This window comes from Phragmites australis, chromosome 13, assembly GCF_958298935.1.
Source record: "Phragmites australis chromosome 13, lpPhrAust1.1, whole genome shotgun sequence".
Lineage (NCBI taxonomy): Eukaryota > Viridiplantae > Streptophyta > Magnoliopsida > Poales > Poaceae > Phragmites > Phragmites australis.
The window spans coordinates 19,250,576-19,269,027 of NC_084933.1; the positions used below are offsets into that span (position 1 = coordinate 19,250,576).

The window sequence follows — 18,452 nt, forward strand, 5'->3', positions numbered from 1 at the left end:
AAATGCACTGGAGGTTTTTACACAGGTTCAGGCCGCACTGAGCGTAATACCCTACTCCTGTGTGAATGCTATAAATGCACCGAGAATGTCTCTCAGGGATGTTGCTGGTTACAAGAATGTTTGTCTATCCTAGAGCTTCGGGCTCCTTGTTCTTCGGTGGTCTCAGCTTCTGTGCTTGTACTAGGGTGTTCTTCTGTCTTCGGTCTTTGTCCGGGTTGGGGTCTCTTTCCGTGTCCACCGGCTCCTCTTAAATACTCGCCGGCGGTAGCGTGCCCTGAAAGGGAGGGCACGAATTCCAAGGCACCATAAATGGAAAAGCAGCCATCATGGGCTGCTACGCGAAGTGATGGGGGGTTGAAAACACGCCTCCGCCAGTCTCGGACGTCATGATGGCGTTCTGCAACGGGCGTCGCGGAGAGGGCCCACCGGGCAACCACCGAGCAGCCCGGTGTGCCCGTTCAGTCTTGTACTCCTGACACAGCAGGGCGGCAGGTGGGGTGCCTTGGGCCTCGCGATGCTATCCCGAGGAGCGCCGGATGACGCGGGATGAGATTCGTGCATTAAATGCCCCCACGCCCTCCTGCCAGAACGTGGCAGGGACTGACACCGAGAGTGGCAGGAGCAGTTGGAAGTGACAGGCTATGCGCCCTCTTAAATGTGGCATCGGGCCTTTCACTGGTTGACACCTCACCGCTGGACCTCTGTGGGGGCCACCGGTGAAAGGCTTCTTAGACCGTCGGGGAACCGAGTGCTCGGGGGCCACTGTTCACAGCCTCGAGCACTCTCTCCTGGATATGCCCTTTCTTGGTCCTCGGGGAACCGAGTGCTCGGGGGCCACTGTTCATGGTCCCGAGCACTCTCTCCCGGAACTCACTGTTCAGTTCCTCGGGGAACCGAGTGCTCGGGGGCTGCTGTTCACCGCCCCGAGCACCCTCTCCCGGGACTTAGTCTTCTCGTGCCTTGCGGAGATGATCCCCGCGGGACGACGCCACGTGGCAAACTGCTGACCTGGCCTCGGGACTTGGGGACCCCTGGTTCCTGATTCACCGACATGGTGGAAGCAGGTTTTGGCCTGGTTTTGGCAGAGGTGACGGTGGTTCAGCTGGAGGCGAAGCTCGCGGTGGCAATGACGGTCGTGGCGCAGGATGCAGAAATGAGGGCGACAGATCAAGACCCCCTCGCTACTTCTTCCCATATGGGCGTGGTCCCAACGAGAGCCGATGGGAGAACCGCCAGGGCAGTGACGGTCATGGCCAGGGTGCTGGTCGTGATGATGCGCCACCTCCACCCCAGGCGCGGCCAACAAAGAACAGAGTCACCAGCGACATGGCGAATCAAGGGTGGCACCGCAACCATGATAATGCGGGCACTAAGGTCCACAAGAATTCTGATCATGGCCGCAAGAGGAATATGGAGAAGAGCGAGGTCTCTGGAGTCCAAAAGGATCATAACATTAAGGGTAAGAAAAATATCATCCTATGTTGTCAGATATGCGAGGAGGAGCACTTCACACCTCAATGCCTTCTTTTGCGTGCTCCCAAATCGACAATGACTTTTTGCGGATTTGCCAATGATGGTTTTGGTTTCTTCCAAATCCCCCATGATGGTACAACCAAGGCTCACAAGAATGAAGCTATGGCAGCTCTAATCCGTATCAAGGAAGGCAATATTTCAGCTGATCTAATTAAAACCAAGATGGCATGGCTGATCCCTATCAAATGGTCGTGGATTGTTCAAGAGCATGGCAACGGGGCATATATTGTTCCTTTTCCTTACCATGTCGAGTTGAAGCGTATGATGGCAATCAAGGATATCAGGACTAATAATGAGGAGGGGGTTATGATTATTGAGGAATGGAATCAGAAAATCGAACCATGCCAATATTTACAGCATGTTTGGGTCAATGTATATGGAGTTCCATATGAAATACGATCTTTTTTTTGCCGCTCTGGGCTGTGGTATCAATTCTTGGAGCGACACAGAAGGTAGATATGGTTTATCTTAAAAGAATAGGGGTGGTTCGCATTTGTGTGGTAGTAACCGATGTCAACAAGATCTCGGATGCTATTGATATTACAGTGGATGATGCGTTTTATGAAATTTTCTTTAAAGTTCATAAGGTAATGCCAACTAATAAGTTAGGTGTTGATCCTGATGAAGGAGAGGACCACGATGAAGATACCCAGCAAGAAAATGAAGAGAAAGGGCATGATGACCATGATAATAAGAGGCCCAAGAGTAATGACAATCTGGGAAGTACATCAAGTGCATCATCCATTGGGCAATCTACTGTAGATGATATGTAGGAAGAGTTGCCTAAACATGAGACTCTGAATGCAAAAATTCATTCCATGGCTAACAGTATATTGGACAAGGTTGTGGATGATCTTCTCGTGGGTATAGCTGATAAGGTGATTCATGAAGATGTTGAGATCACAAAAAATGATACGCGCAACTTTGCGCTTATCGATGACATGTGGTACAAGCTGGTATGTTCCAGGAGCAGGTGGTCTCCTTGGTGCCGCAGATGATGTGGGTGGTGAACTGCCGAGCTCTCAGTCGGTAACACAATCACCCATGTTGGTGCCAGAGGGGCCCCACGATGATGTACTTCCTGGTGAGGGGGGTGGATGGCCTGGCGCGGGATTGCCAATCGTTCAATCGTCCCACACGGACACTTGTTGGCCAGCCGAGGTGCTGAAGGAAATTCTTGACGGCAACAACGCACTTGGCCGTGTTGCTGCAGTTGAGGATGAGTGAGCAGCCTTGCATGGGATTAGCTGCGCTATCGCCTAGTGTGGAAGGTCGTTGTCCGTCGAAGGAGTTGCGGGAGTTATGTGACTTCAAAGCCGCAGATGAATGTGCTGCTGATATCGAGGAGGGTACACGGCGGGGCGTGGGATTGATGGCCGTTGATTCGCCCTCGCCGATGATAGCGTCAAGTGATGCCCGCTGGCCTACAGCGTTGTTGTTGGAAATTGGTGGTCGTGGGAAGGATGGTGTTATGGCTTCTGCAGGACCTTTGTTCAACTTGCCAATGCAGCCAGGCATGGTTAACAAGGGCCTCAACCAGTGCATGCAGGCTACAGCGGCGAATAACATACTACCGCCTCTCCTTCTCACTGAGGGTACTGGACTAGAGGCAGCTAAGAAGCTGCTTGTTGATGCATCATCTTTGATGGTTGCGGATGAGGCCTCATTTGCCTTGGCTCTAGAGTTGCTAGGCAAGGTGGTAGCTGCTGGTTAGGCCATGGATTGTTTCGAGCTTTTGACTGCTCCAAGGCAGCAGGGGATTTCTGATAATGCCATACTAAATGAGGTTGACGATCATCCGAACAAAACACAGGTCTCAAGTGATTTCCATGGTCTTCCCTGACACATGTTACAAGCACTTTCTAAACAAATGGTATATGAGCCAATCTGACTAATGTGGCAATGGCAGAGGCGTTGCTTGTGCTTGACACCTGTGGTGGGGATTGATAGGATTTCTGTAATGAAGAACAAGACAAATGCACATAGTGTGATTACCTCGAAGGTGGATAATATTACAAGTATTCTTGGGGGTGATAGATCAGGCAGAAGGAGTAGCAAGAGGACAACAACAAATAGTGATGAAGATATGTTGGAGAAGGCAAAGATCTTGGCGGCAAAGAGGAACTTAGATGATGGTATGTCTAACAACTCCTTTGTTTCTATGCCTTTTGACAATATTAGATCCAATATAACAAACCTAGGTGTATCTATGGGTAGAAATAATAGTGATATCATGAACTCTGTTATTTCTATTAAAAATATAGAAGTAGATCATCTTACAGTTGCTGCTAGAAAAACTAATTCAAAAGGTAATAACCATTGTGCAAAGATTCCTCCTTGCTCTGATAATATTGAGGATGAGGATAATATGGATGGACTTGATGTGCACCTTAGTCACATATGTCGTGATTTAACTGAGGTCCTCAATGATAAGGGTTTAGATCAAATATGTTACGATCTAAACGCAGTGCCAAGGAAGAAAAAGTCCAATTCTATAAAAAAGAATCACAAAATTGAACGCCCTACCAAAAAGCCAAGCACCCCTTAAAAATTAGTTATCTCATGAAAAGAATCTTCTGGAGTAGTAGAGGTCTGGAAGACTTAGCTAAATATAACTTTATTTTAGATACTGTAAAGAATATCACCTAGATTTTCTTGCAATTATGGAGACAGGTAGAAGTGTTTTTCATGATTCAACCCTTAGACACCTATGTGGTGGGCTTGAGTTCGTGTGGCATATTATACCTCCGCGAGGTCGATCTGGTAGAATACTCATCGAAGTCAATACGACAATATTTGATATTGACTCTATCATTAAAGGAGATTTTTATTCTAAGTTACTTCTGAAAACAAAGAGGATGGTTTGACATGGGCTTTATATGCGGTCTACAGACCAGCCCAAGATGAGTACAAATCTGAATTTTTAGCAGAAACGGCTCATGTTTGTAGTGTTCAAACCTACCCAATTTTGATTGATGGGGGTGATGGGGGGGGGGGATTTAACATTATGAGGAGACCGAAGGATAAGAATAATGATAACTTTGATCCACGCTGGCCTCATTTGTTCAATGCTGTAATTAAAACATTGGATTTGCAGGAGATCAAGATAAAAGGTCGCCAATATACATGGGCTAATGATCTTGATCCTGCAACCTTCGAGAAACTTGATAGGGTACTGATGAGTATTGAGTGGGAAGCTAAATATCCGTAGGTCTCTGTTGAGGCTATGGATAGGGTAATATCATATCATACTCCGTTATTGCTCAATACAGGAGCTCCCTTTCACTATGGAAGACAACCTCCTTTCAAATTCGAATTGGAATGGTTAATTCGAGATGGTTTTTATGAGATGGTGGATAATATTTGGCAAGAAGAACATCGGGGAAACAATGCCATTGAAGTATGGCAAAATAAAATTAGAGCCCTCAGACAATACTTGAGCGGTTGGGCCAAACATATTGTTGGGATCTTGAAGAAAGAAAAGAAACAGCTGGCCAATAAAATTGATGAGCTCGATAAGAAGGCAGAAACAATTTCCTTATCACCAAATGAGGTGGCTTTCAAACATTATCTCAATGAGAGACTCGCACATCTGCTGAGAGAAGAAGAGCTTAAATGGTATCAACGTGCCAAAGTGAAAGAGCTACTTGAGGGTGATACTAACACCAAGTATTTCCAACTTGTTGCTAGTGGTAAGTACCAGAAACAACGGGTATACAAATTAGAGGATGAGAATGACTCCTATATCACGGAACCTAAACTTAAAAGTATATCACCAAATATTACAAGGGTTTATTTAGCCAGAGCTTAATAATTTTGCATTAGATGAATCAATTACAAATGATATATCCCAAGTGAGTGAGCAAGAAAATGCAATCCTCACTGCATACTTCACCGAAGACGAGGTGCGACAAGCAATCTTCCAGATGGAGCATAACAAGGCTCCTGGCCTAGATGGCTTCCCGGCTGAATTTTATCAAGTCTTCTCGGAAGTGATCAAGGGTGAACTCATGGATTTGTTCCCTAATTTCCATCAAGGGCGACTGGCTATATACAACCTTAATTTCGGCATCATAACACTTATCCCAAAAAAAAAGGAAGCGCTAAAAATTCAAGAATACCATCCTATTTGTCTGCTAAATGTCATATTTAAGATATTTGTTAAAGTTGCCACTAGTAGAATAGATATTGTTGCGGAGAAAGTAATAAGACTCACACAGACTGCTTTTATTCCAGTTCAAAACATAATGAAGGGAGTAATAATTTTACATGAAACTATCCATAAATTGCACAAGAAGAAGCAAAATGGCATAATCTTGAAGATTGACTTTAAGAAAGTCTATGATAAAGTTAAATGGTCCTTCTTACAACAATCTTTACGAATGATGGGTTTCTCGACACAATGGTGTGGATCCATCCAAAGTTTTGTTTCAGGGGGTCATGTAGGAATCAAGATAAATGATGAGGTTGGCCTCTACTTTCAAACGAATAAAGGACCGAGATAAGGAGATCCCTTTTCACATATTCTTTTTAATATTGTAGCAGATATACTTGCAATATTAATATCAAGAGCCAAAAAGGACGGTCAAATAACAAGAGTGGTTCCACATTTGGTAGATGATGGACTGTTAATTATACAATATGCAGATGACACTATCATATTTATGGACCATAATATAGAACAGGCAAAGAATATGAAGCTCCTCCTATGTGTTTTCAAACAACTCTCGGGGTTAAAAATAAACTTCCATAAAAATGAGTTATTTTGTTATGGAGAAGCAAAGGAATGTGAAGAATAATATGCACAATTATTTGGGTGTGATATTGGTACATATCCATTTAAATATCTTGGTATTCCAATGCATTATAGAAAGTTATGAAATAGCAATTGGAAATGGGTTGAGGAAAGATTTGAGCGTAAATTGAGCAGTTGGAAAGAGAAGATGATGTCATCTAGGGGCAGATGATGTCATCTAGGGGCAGATTAGTCCTCCTTAATTCTGTATTAAGCAACCCTCCCGTATTTATGATGTCTTTTTTGAAATCCCTCGTGGTGTCCTAAAGAGACTGGATTATCTACAGTCTGGATTCTTTTGGCAAAGTGATAATCACAAGAAAAAATACTGATTAGCTCGTTGAGATATTCTTTGCCAACCAAAGGACCTGGGTGGTTTTGAAATTACTAACATTTCGGTCAAGAATATATGCCTCCTCAATAAATGGCTTTTCAAGCTCCTTAATGAGGACGGGGTGTGGCAAAAACTACTCAGAAATAAGTATCTAAGTTCCAAGGCACTCACATAAGCACATGGCAAACTAGATGATTCACATTTCTGGTCTGGCCTTATGAAGATCAAAAAAGAATTCCTAAAATAGGATTCTTTTCAAGTACAGGATAGGAGTCAGACTCGATTCTGGAATGATATTTGATTGGGCAATAATCTATTAAGCATGCAATTCTATCTCTTTATAATGTTGTGAGGCACAAGCAGACCACAATCGCGGAAGTAATATGAAGCATACCTCTTAACTTATCTTTCTGACGACCAATTATGGGTGATAAACTAATTGAATGACAAATTTTAACCTTGCAATTAGTTCACACAAATCTCTAATGAGAGAGATACATTTAAGTGGGCTCTAAATGGAAGTGGATTATTTTCAGTCCAATCCATTTATAAGTATATGATGAATCAACCCATTACGAATTCCCACAAGTGGTTATGGCAATTGAAACTCTCTTTAAAGATAAAGATTTTCCTATAGTATATAGGCCGTGGGGTTATCTTGACCAAAGATAATTTGATCAATAGAAATTGGGAGGGTAGTCTAAAGTGCTGCTTTTACAATCACAATGAAAACATACATCATCTTTTTTTTAATGTCCACTAGCCAAGACCATGGGCATTAATAGACCTAAGAATATAGCTCATATTGTGGGTAATTGGTTACGGGAGGTGGGAAAAAAGAGAAAGAAAAGAACTTTGGTTGGGGTAGCCGCTATTTTTTGGGTTATCTGGATTTGTCATAATGATATTATGTTTAATAAATAAATAAATATGTTATTTATACAGGCAATTTTCAGGGAATATACTGGCTAAGATTTTGTAGACTACTAAAAAAGAGGATCAAAGAGAAGATGTTTTAAAGATGTGCCACACTCTGGGGATAATGGTAATAGATATCTTCGCAAAGTATAGGTGGCGTTGTAGTTACGGAATAGATGCATGATGCTATTTACCATGCTTTGCTTCCTTTTTGTTACCGGCTATTAGCCAAAAATTTGTAATAACGATAGTGACTGTACGCATCCCAGACGCAAAAAGCCGGAATGCTTTCCATTTTCTGGAGAGAAAAAAAAGCACGCTCGAGAGGTGGTTCTGCCACGGGTGCTCGCCACCGTGGAGAGATTTACGCGCAGGTGCAGCACAACCTGCTATCTAGGCTGTTGCTACTAGGAAGGAAAATATCACAATAGAGGTGGTGATGAACGATGATGCTATTGACCAAATGAGGACAATGTGGAGTCCTGGACCATGTGGTGGTGGCCGTGGCGAGTGGCGACTGGCGAGGAAGAAGGCGGCCAAGATGATGCAGAGGGTGAGATGCATCTGCAAAGGTTTGGCGGCGTTCTCACTTTGGCGCCGCTGGAAGGACATGGTTGTGGATGAGCTAATTACTTGCACTAAAGGAAATCAAAATGAAGTGGCCCAACATTGCACTGGAATTGCAGCGTTTGCAGTTGGACATCCAGCTAAACGAGAAGACAATTTTGATGAGTAGTAGGGTGCACTTCCGTTTGTTCATAAATCAGATTCTTAAGGTGGTGGATCACCCAATTATATTCAGAGTTTTCTATACAAACTTATAATTCGAGTATTGTTTCATCAGAATCAAGTGTAGCTGCAAATGAAATTCCTCTGGAAACCAATGGACTATATGCAGATCATTTTTTCTAGAGAACTTTAGTAAGATTATCCGCTGACTCCAAGTTGGATATAATTTGGAAAATGGAACTCTTAGACTTGACCTGAAGTAAGTCATGAAGCTTGAGGGTCCAACTATATGAATGAACTGTGAATCTTGACAGCAAATCTGATAAAACATCCGGCTACAGTGAGTTGATTCATGATTCAAATACAATACTCGTATTTGATTATTGATTCAGTAAACTTGTCCACTTATTTTCTGGACACAGAATCACAGTCAGGTTGTACGTAAGATGGTATGTATGGTTTGCATACTGTTTCTGAAGCGCCTCCAAGACCAGATGAACTAGGAGCAGGTAATGTTTACTCGGAAATAATAACCAATTCTAGCACCAATGCTGCGCTAATTGGAAATTAAATTGAAGGTCCTTCACACTGAAAATTCTCGCATAGCCTGTCGAGGAGTCTTAGCAGGAAATATTTAGTACGCTCTATAGGCGTGTTCAGAATAATCTTCCTGTGCTAATGCGGATAACATATTAACATGCTCAAGTTCATTGCTGAAGACAGCTGCAATGCTTTGGAGTTCACCGTTGAGAGATGTCCTCAACCAGATATCGTTGAGCAGGTAGCAATTTTTCCAACTCCTTTTCTTGAAGAACTGGAGTCCATGTCACACATATAGTCGTGTACCATAAAATAGCTTGTAATTTTTATTAATGTTCGATTAATGAATAATCCATACCACGTAATATAGGGCTAAATATTAAAGTCATATATATATCACATTATGAAAATTACATTTCGTTCAGTGTGATCAGGATTTATATTTTTTATGGAGCAAAATCATAGCAAAATATAGGAGTAGCCGCTCAATTGCGCGGGTACACAAGCTAGTTTTATGATTAAAGGAGCAATTGCAATTAAAATACTGTTCTAGTGCCTAACACTAAAGATATAGTTAAACGCATGCAATTGCGACATCTCCAATTAATATACACAGTTAAAATAGCATTTCAAAAAGTATAAGCCACTCCTTTTTTTCTATAATTTTTCCTTTAGTTTCCTTGATTAAGAACCTCTAACTCGCTAAGGGTCCCTATGTTTCAGTGTTTCACTAAACTGTTGTATAAAATATTTTCTAGGTGCTCAATGACCCGGGCAATTTTATGTCCATGTTTTATACGATCTTCTATATTATCGAGGATCTTAAGATGTTCTTTTGTCCCCCAAGTTTTTCTTGCTCTTAAGAATATGGTTGACACGTCTTGATTTTTGGATTTAATGATTTTTCTATAGTTGACCGGACCACACAATTGCCCGATAACCTTTCGTACTATTTTCTATGTTATCTAATTTTCTCTATTTTTTGTTTAAAATGTTTTCCTTTAGTTTCTTTTACTATCAAATATTCTTTTACTTTCTTTGCTCATGCATTTGCATAACCATTTCTATTTATAATTTTGCAACTAAAAAAGAAGATCTATGCAGCCCCATCAAACCGGTCTCTTGGGCCCTTAAGATGGTTGTTGGTAAACCTGTCATAAGCGGTTGTCCGCATCTTTTGGACATTTGCTTAATTTGAATGTTTGTAAGTGGGCACAATTCAGCTTTTGACATCCTTATTTAATAGTTATCCCGGTTGGATATCCCTATTATTGTCAAACTTGCGTTTCTAAGGCATTGCCGACAAAGAACAACCAAAAGTACGATAAAGTTGTAGATCAACCGCAAGGGACACAATGAATAAAGAGGTATAATCTTTATCATTTTTTTACTTTGTTACAAATAATGAAGTTTCTCTTTGTAATATAGAACTGAACATCCTCCTTGATGTAGATTTAGTATAGGCCTATAACTAGGTTTCTAAGCCAACCCGGTTGCTAGAGAGGAGGCGGGTGGGCCCCACACCCAATGCGAGCATGGCCGAATTTGCCCACACGGGATAGGGTTTATAACACCTACGACGTTATCAAACTGAAAATTATGGGATCATCCTAAGCTTTGTGCTAGCACTGGTTTCTTGTTGGAGGGTTCATGCCATCTTCAATGGGATGGCCATTCATCGATCTTTCTATGAATTTTGATGTCATAACACCGTTACTTATGTTACACTGGTGCTTTTGAGCAATGAGATGGTAATGAATCAACCAATTCCTTTTCTCGAAACAAGCAAGTAGCTTCAGGGCTAGTATCCATCATTAACTCACTCCTCGAACCAAACATGTGTAACATTTTGTTAGTCTCGAATGGTCTGGGTACTTGCATTGCTTCATGAGAATTCTTTGATTGCATATTCACATCTACGCAACTCCTATATGTTCCTCAGCATTTACTCTTATATGTTCTGTTGTTCTGTAATTTCAAGCATCAGTTCTATATTTTCATGCTCAAGCTACAATATGAAGTGTGTTTTTGGATATTCCTATGCATGACAAATAATGTATTTTAATCCAATGCCAAGATGTGTTTAGGATTCCTCTCAGGTTCCATACGTCCTTCACATTTTCAGGTTGGACGTTTGCAGCCGAATCCACTGGTAGTCGAGGGCAAGTTCATCACCTCATTAATAAAGAGGTCATCACAACCAACTCAGCATATATCATCCCTTTAATTAAACCAAAATCTAGCTCACCTTATCTACATTTATCCCTCCGATCAAACAAAAAATTAGATTATTTAATATAACCAACCAAATAAAAAAATTAATTTATTATATTAAATAGTCTCACCATATTCATACTTGTACTCCAACCAAACACATCTTATTCACAAGTTTAAGCATAAATAACCTTCCGCTGTTGAGTACGCGGGTCAGATTGGGCGTAGCAGCGGAGGAGACGAGCAAACAACGTAACCTCACCATCCAAAAAAAATATAACCTACCCACCAAGGTTTACAAATTTACAAATTCATTGTGCCAACGGAAACCGGCCGTCAACTGTTGCCGGAAAATCACAGTAACCACGATAACCGAGGTAAAATTTGGTGAGAATTCGCTTAAAATTTACTTGATCAAATTTAAAATTCGACGAGAATTCAGACCGAATTGACCGAACGGTAACTGATCGGTTTGCACCAGTTACCGACCGCATTTAGCGATTTATCGACCAAATTTTCCGTATTATCGGTAACCAGTCGATTATATTTAGCGATTTATCGAGTGGTTTTCTCGAATTTTAGTGAAGTTCGATAAAAAAAAATAGTTCAACATTGTAAAAGCAATAACTATTTCATCTAAGCTTCAAATCAAGTGAAACAAATTTTGTTAGTTTTCTTGTAACATGATCTATATGATAAAGTATTTATACTCATAAAAAGTTGAATATTTTCTGTGAGAAAATGTATTTGCTAAACCAAGCTAAATCCATAGTTTACTTTTTGCTAATCCAAAAATCATGAAACTAATTTTATTAATCTTCTTACATGATCCTATGTCTTTTAACAATACATGAACTTATGGAATAGTTGTTGTAACATGCAAGACTGTGTAAATGTTTTGCAACTAGATTAATTCATAACTAACCCATCACACCTCCAAAATTAGTGAATCTACTTTTATTAGTTTATTTATACTATGCTTTATATAGGAAAAATAATGGTAGACATAAAAAAGTTAATTATAATTTTAAAGATCTTCTTAAGATACATCCTTAAAATATATATATATATGCATGTTAAAATTTTCTTTAACATGAGCTAATAAATGAGTTGCGCGTTTTAAGTTTTTTCTTTTTTTTTAAATTCCCTCTCTATAGAATATGATGCAAACGATATTATTTAAAAAATAATAATTCACATAAGTTTTTAGAATTGGCTTTTAGTTTTTTTTAAAAATGATTTTTTTTTATTTTAAACTTGGTAACGGACCGGTTTATATTATAGAAACGGAGGGCTAAATTCGGTTACCACGAATTTCGACGGTAACCGACGAACTCGTTCCCACTGCCTATTTCCTTTGTGTCCGCTACCCTACCCACCCAGAGGCAAAAACCAGGCCTAGGTTTCCTACCCAGAGCGGTGACGGCGGCGTCGGCGAGGACAATCTGTGCCCGTGCGAGATGGAGATGGAGATGGAGTCGGAGAGGGAGAGGGAGACGGAGGCGGGGAGGAAGAGCGACTACAAAGGAAAAGGGGATGGGGAAGACGAAGCGGCGAAGAGGAGGAAGATAGACCCCGATGGGGGAGTTGCGGAGTGGCAGAGGAGGATGGACGAAATAGTCGATGATTTGGACGCCGAGAAGATGGCGGTGGAGGAGTTGTTGAGGGAGAGGGAGGCGGTGAAGAAGAGAGATCGCAAAGGGGAAGAGGAAGGCGAAGCGGCGAAGATAGACTCCTATGCGGAAGAGAGGGAGGTGCGGGCAGCGGTGTTGTTTGCAGAGTGGCAGAAGACGGTGGAGAAAAAAGAGAATGACAAAGGGGAAGGGGAGTGCGAGGCGGCGAAGATAGACCCAGATGCGGAGTCGCAGAGGAGGATGGAGGGAAAAGAGGATGATTCGAACAACGTGGAGATGGAGATGGAGGTGGAGGTGGAGGTGGAGGAGTTGTTCAGGGAGAGGGAGGCGGTGAAAAAGAGAGAGCAAGAGGAAGACGAAGCGGCGAAGAACATCAAACACAAAGGGGCACGCGAAGCGGGCAAGATAGACCAAAAAGGGGAATGCGAAGCGGGCAATATAGACGCCGGCGCGGAAGAGAGGAAGCGGCGGCTGGAGGAGTTTGCGCAGTGGCGCAGGAGGAAGGAGGCGGAGGAGGTTGCTCCGGACCCGGAGAAGTTGACGGACTTTTACGCCTTCCAAGCTAGGTCGTTCGAACAGAGGTGGAACGAACACTATGCCAACTGGGTCTACGGTTCCTTCCATGACAAGAGTGAGTGTCTTGTTAATTATATCGTTCTCCATCTACACGCTAATTACTTAGTTACCCAATTAGTTCGTGTTGCTTTGGTTCGGTGCTCCATGTATCACGAACCATTTCATACTTCCTAGTACTGTGCAGTGATCTAGTCTACTATATGTGGTAGGATCATCCATGTAACTTTTAATTGTTATTGCTACTACTTATCTGCTGCTATTGCCTATTATTGGACTCGAGTATCTCAGCTCATTTCAAATATCCTACATCTCCAGCTGAGATCCCTTGCATGCGTTTTACATTTAAGCCCGCGCCAGATGGTGGCAAACAGCCCAGTACTCTACAGATATTTTCAGTCAAAGTTGCAGAAATAAGTGGAGGTTTACAGTGGCCGCTCAATGTGTTTGGCATGGTTGCCCTACGTGACTCAGTAGATCAAAATCGTAATATGATCTTCGACCGTGACAGGGATAACTGTCAAACCCTCACTGAAAAGGTTCATTGTATTTCTTAGCCTCATTATTTCTTTATTCTTGCTGTGGTTCAATGAAGAAACAATCTTAATTTCCTACATGATTTCTCATGCACCCTGTGTCCTAGGTATTGTTGTTACCATGCAAGCATGCATGGAGTTAGTACCATGTAGTCGTTGTTCCTGTAGTTTCCGCACTGAACATTCTTAGTGAATCCATTTAATTTTACTAGTGGCCACCTTTAATTAGCTTTAGAAGAGAGTGTTTATACATATTGATCCGATTTTATTGCTCTTTAGAAATTACCATAACTCTTGTATGTAGAATTGCCATGCCTATTGCTTGCATTGGATTCATCTAGACAGTTTTAACTGTGTATAAACAAGCGAGAAGGTGAAAATAAGGTGGTCATATCTCAAAATTTAGTCATATGTCTGTGGGTTTGGTCATAGAGACATGCCCACGAGGAAATAACCATCCCATGGCACAACACAAGTCAGATTCAGCTAATTGTGAATTCGAACTCGTGCACTTAGTAGACTCAATTAATTACTGGTTCATGACATTGACTGAATTTGGTACTTCCGTAATATAGGGAGTAGATGACTGTTGTCAGGTATAGGAGCCCTATGGAAGATTGCCTGCAATGTGTACCTGACAACGACCGTGCCCTTGGTTTCTCCAGGCTATTTACATCTTCCTCTACAACGCATTGGGAGACTCATTTTGTGTTTTAGTTCCTCAATCTATTTTAAGCTTGTGATATGTGCTTTGTTGTACTTTATTGTTTTTGTGGCAGTTTTCTTTGAATTTCGGCTAGAAAAATGTTTCAGGATTGTTTGCAAGGCATTGGCAAGTAAATGTTCCGAATAGACATGTTTTAACGTCTTTGGATGTTATGCATGCAACATTTATCCTATTTTTTATTTGTCGTTAATGTGTTAAGCTAACATTTGTCTCCCATCATTTGTTTTATACACCTTGCATCATTTGTGCTATGCAATTTGCGTTCATTATACTGTTTTAGTGTTTTGTATTGATTATGCTGCTCAATGTTTGCCTCTTCTTTCATTTCAGTTTACTTACTATATAACGGTGTTGCATGCAGGATCCATATTTAATACTGACAGGTCCTGTCCGTGCTGTCGTGTTGAGTTGTCGTGTGGTCTTTGAGGTTTCGCTGAATGTGAGGGGCACTATTGAATCTGAGGACAAAGAAATAAGCCTTCTAGCTGTTCCATTCAGGAGCAATTCTTGGCCATTTGATTCTATCTTGATTAATGAACATTACACTAGCAGGCTTACCACACTAGAGTTTTCACTTGGCCATATTGTTTACTCTGTGGAAGCGACAATCAGTGTGCAAGTCATTTATGGATCATGGCCAGATGGTTTTCGTGGTCAGTTTGCTGCCCGTACTGCCAGTATAGGCAAGGAAGTCGTGTTGCTTGATTCTGGAGATGAGAAACTGCCTGTTGCTGGTGATGAGATCAAACTTTCACGGCGTGTTACTTCTGTTGAATCTTATGGAAAACTGGTAGTTTCTGTCAAGGCTTTGCAAGGTGACAAAGTTTTTTCGGATGAAAAGGATTTCACACCTCAGGAAATGGGTACAAGCTTTGAAATGCTTGAAATTGGTGCCTGCAGAATGAAAGCGACTGTCGCTTGGTCCCTTTTCTCGGGCCATCCTAAACTTATGCGGACCCGCTAGCTATCAGTGTAGTTCAGTTGCTGGAAGTACTGACGTTGCCCTAGTACGTGCAGTGGTATGCTAATGAAGGTTTCAAACTCGGTACTGATGTAGCTGTTTATTCAGAAGTGGTAATTGTACAATCTAATGATGATACCAGGATATGTTTGTTCTATTTGCTGCCTGTGTGTGTCGATGGAGCTACTTCATGCCTACTTATGTTGTGCAGAAATGTGACTCTTCAAGCGGCGGCATTGTTCTTTGAACCATGCAGTCTCCGGTCTCCACTAGCTCCTTCAGCTTTCGGGTAGCATCTGTATCCGCTGCAGCTACAATTGTGTGAGTAAAATAACGCTATCGGACTGCCAGAAGCGCCTGAGATGCCGATGTCGTAGCGGAAGATGAGGCCGCCGCAAGGCAGGTGAACGCGACGGAGAAGGCCATGCGGCCGCCGTGGTCGACTGACGGGACATCGGCACGGCCGGCGAACCCACCCCCGGCCATTGCAGCTCGCTCGCACGCGCGGGCAGGCTTAACTAGTGCCACTCGTCACGAAACAGCTCGGCTGATGCCCGAGTCAGTGACTAAGTAGTGCAGTATTTATACAGGACTTGTAAAGCGATTAGCAATGCGTCCATGCGAGAATTTCATGTCAGGTAAGCGCCCCATTTCCCGCACCAAATTATGCTATTCTCGACCAAGTCCCCACGAACCTTACACATGTTATTATGGAGAGAGAAGGTGTTTTTCAGCAAGGCCAGAGACTGTGCCCGACATAGACGCTGCCTCGTTGGAGGACGGAACGCTCTGGTACGACAGACAGTGCCCCAGAGGATGACATTCTCTTTTAGGACTGAGCCAGGGAGGAGAGCAAGCTGCCACTGCTAACCAGTGGGCAGCGGTGTTTGCGTGCTGCTCTGCTGGACCAAACTTGCTCTCACATCCTTCTGCTTGGTACCGTCATTGTAGCAAGAGCATTGTTGGCGGTACTGGTGACAAGGCTGAGAACTTGTGGGTGTCTCCTGTGTAATCGCAGCATAAGCGGTGATGGGCTAATGGCAGCTAGGACATCGAGCTTTAATGATACTCAACTGGAGTGGTGATAGTGGCAGCGAAAAAGACCAAATCACTGTGGTGGGTTGGGCTAGGCCTGCGGGTTTGGCATCCACAATAAACCCATTGAGCTAGCCATGCAATGCGATTTGTGAACCCCTCTCTCGTGAATGGCAGACAGTTGATCCTCTGTCATGCAACTGTACAATGCTGCACACTAGTCGGCACAGGCAGTGCGTCAGCCTGCGCATCTGTGACACACAGTTGAGTTGGCAAGCAAACAGCCGAGCACCGAAGCCCGAAAAGCCATAGCGGAGCAGAACGTACGTACCGAAGCAGAACACATGCAAGGCGCAGGAGTGGGCGTCAAGGGAGACATGCACACACGTAGCTAGAGGACGAGGTCAGGCATGCCGTCGCCATGCACGCGCGACGCCGCTAGCTGCGGCGGCTGCAGCAAAAGTGCACTTGTCACACAGGAAAAACGCTCGGCTCGGCGTCACATGTTTGATGGAGAATGGAGATCGAGACACATGATGGGACATGAGAAGCTAACAAATTAAAATCTAACCCCTGCCGAATGAACACGCTGCAGCTATACTGTTCCTGCCGATCGAGCGTAGCGAGCTCTCTCGATCGAGCCTCAGTTCTTCGGCGGGGGCTGCACGGCGGCGTTGGGCTTTCCGTCGGCAGCTTTTGGAGGCTTCGTCGCGGCCGCGACCTTCTCCCTCAGCAGATTGTCAGCTTTGACCTCTGAACCCTACAAGTACACCACCAGTGCGAGCATGTCAGCAGTGATGGCGACTTGTATCTTCGTATTACATCCATGGTTCATAAGCTCCCGTTTAACGCTGAAATAACAGAACTATTCTAGTAGTTTGTAAAATGACGTGTATTACTACTCCTACCTCGGTGAGAATCTTGAAAGCATCTTCAGGCGACTTGGTTTCCAGGATCTTCAAAGCTTGCTCCTGTACCAAACGAGTCAAACCGTGGTAAAGAGATGCTCCAGAGAACGTAGCGAGTCAATTAATACTGTACTACCGAAGCAAATGCCACTTTCCTAGATATACCACTTTCCTCTATTAGGATTTTCTATGTGGTTGTTTCAAATTTTCTGAAACATATGGTAGGAGCTCTGCCTATTCATTAAAAGAGGAATCAAATCATTGTTACGGCATCTATCCGAGACAGACTCAACATACACAGCACCACAAGTGGTGCAGAAAATTGCACTGTAAGTTTGTAAAATTCAAACAATGTGGAAATGGCGCGAAAACTAGTTTGAAAAAAGTCACGAAACGGCGATACTGTTCGACATACAAAACCCACAAGTAGCTAAGATAGAGCATACAAATACCCTAGCATGTTCGATCTCTTTGCTGGACAGGGTAGGCGGCTCCAGAAGGTCATCAGAGAGGTAGGAATCCGAGCTGTCGAAGGATTCTTGCCTCTCAACAGAGCTCATCCTCCTCGTCAGATAAGAGGATGATGTGACTGGAGTTTTGGAGAAACTGGCAAAAAGGACAAGCTGAACACACAAGCAGAAGGAGGAGGAGAATGGGGACTCCAGTCCAGTGTCCTTTTGTAAGAGCAAGAGGCGAGTGAGACAGTGCAGGAGGGTATTATCATGCATGCCGGGTGCTGACACTTGTCGCGTGGCCGCGTGGGATGGCCGAGATTTCCACTCGGGGTTCATTGCGTTTCTGATTTTCTCGCGTCCGGGTGTCAGGCGTCAGAGGACGGCCGAATGCCAGAACGCATGATATTTTGGCAAGGCGTAAATGCTTTGCTTTGGAAGTTTGTTTTGACTGCAGTACATACATGCACGATGAAGTTCTTGTTCAATCCCCACTTGGCCATGCGTGTATATCTGCTCACAATTCAAAATCTGCGTCGATCGACATGCATGGCAGCAGCAGT

General features: G+C 43.0%; 1 protein-coding gene across 1 annotated transcript; it reads left to right on the forward strand.

Annotated features, from left to right (window-relative positions):
- The first annotated feature begins 12,523 nt into the window (after nt 1–12,523).
- On the forward strand, nt 12,524–15,587 carry LOC133889497 (uncharacterized). The gene is made up of 3 exons (XM_062329996.1): nt 12,524–13,328; nt 13,589–13,809; nt 14,895–15,587. Exons 1-3 carry the CDS (start codon nt 12,524–12,526, stop codon nt 15,495–15,497), a joined length of 1,629 nt encoding a protein of 542 aa, XP_062185980.1. The 3' UTR covers nt 15,498–15,587.
- Nucleotides 15,588–18,452: the final 2,865 nt, after the last annotated feature.

Excerpts from the sequence above, each read along its gene's own strand:
- LOC133889497 (XM_062329996.1), top strand. The coding sequence starts at position 12,524 with ATGGAGATGGAGATGGAGTCGGAGAGGGAGAGGGAGACGGAGGCGGGG. Across the intron at positions 13,329-13,588 it reads CGGTTCCTTCCATGACAAGA|CTGAGATCCCTTGCATGCGT; the intron begins GTGAGTGTCTTG and ends CTACATCTCCAG. Across the intron at positions 13,810-14,894 it reads GTCAAACCCTCACTGAAAAG|GATCCATATTTAATACTGAC; the intron begins GTTCATTGTATT and ends TGTTGCATGCAG.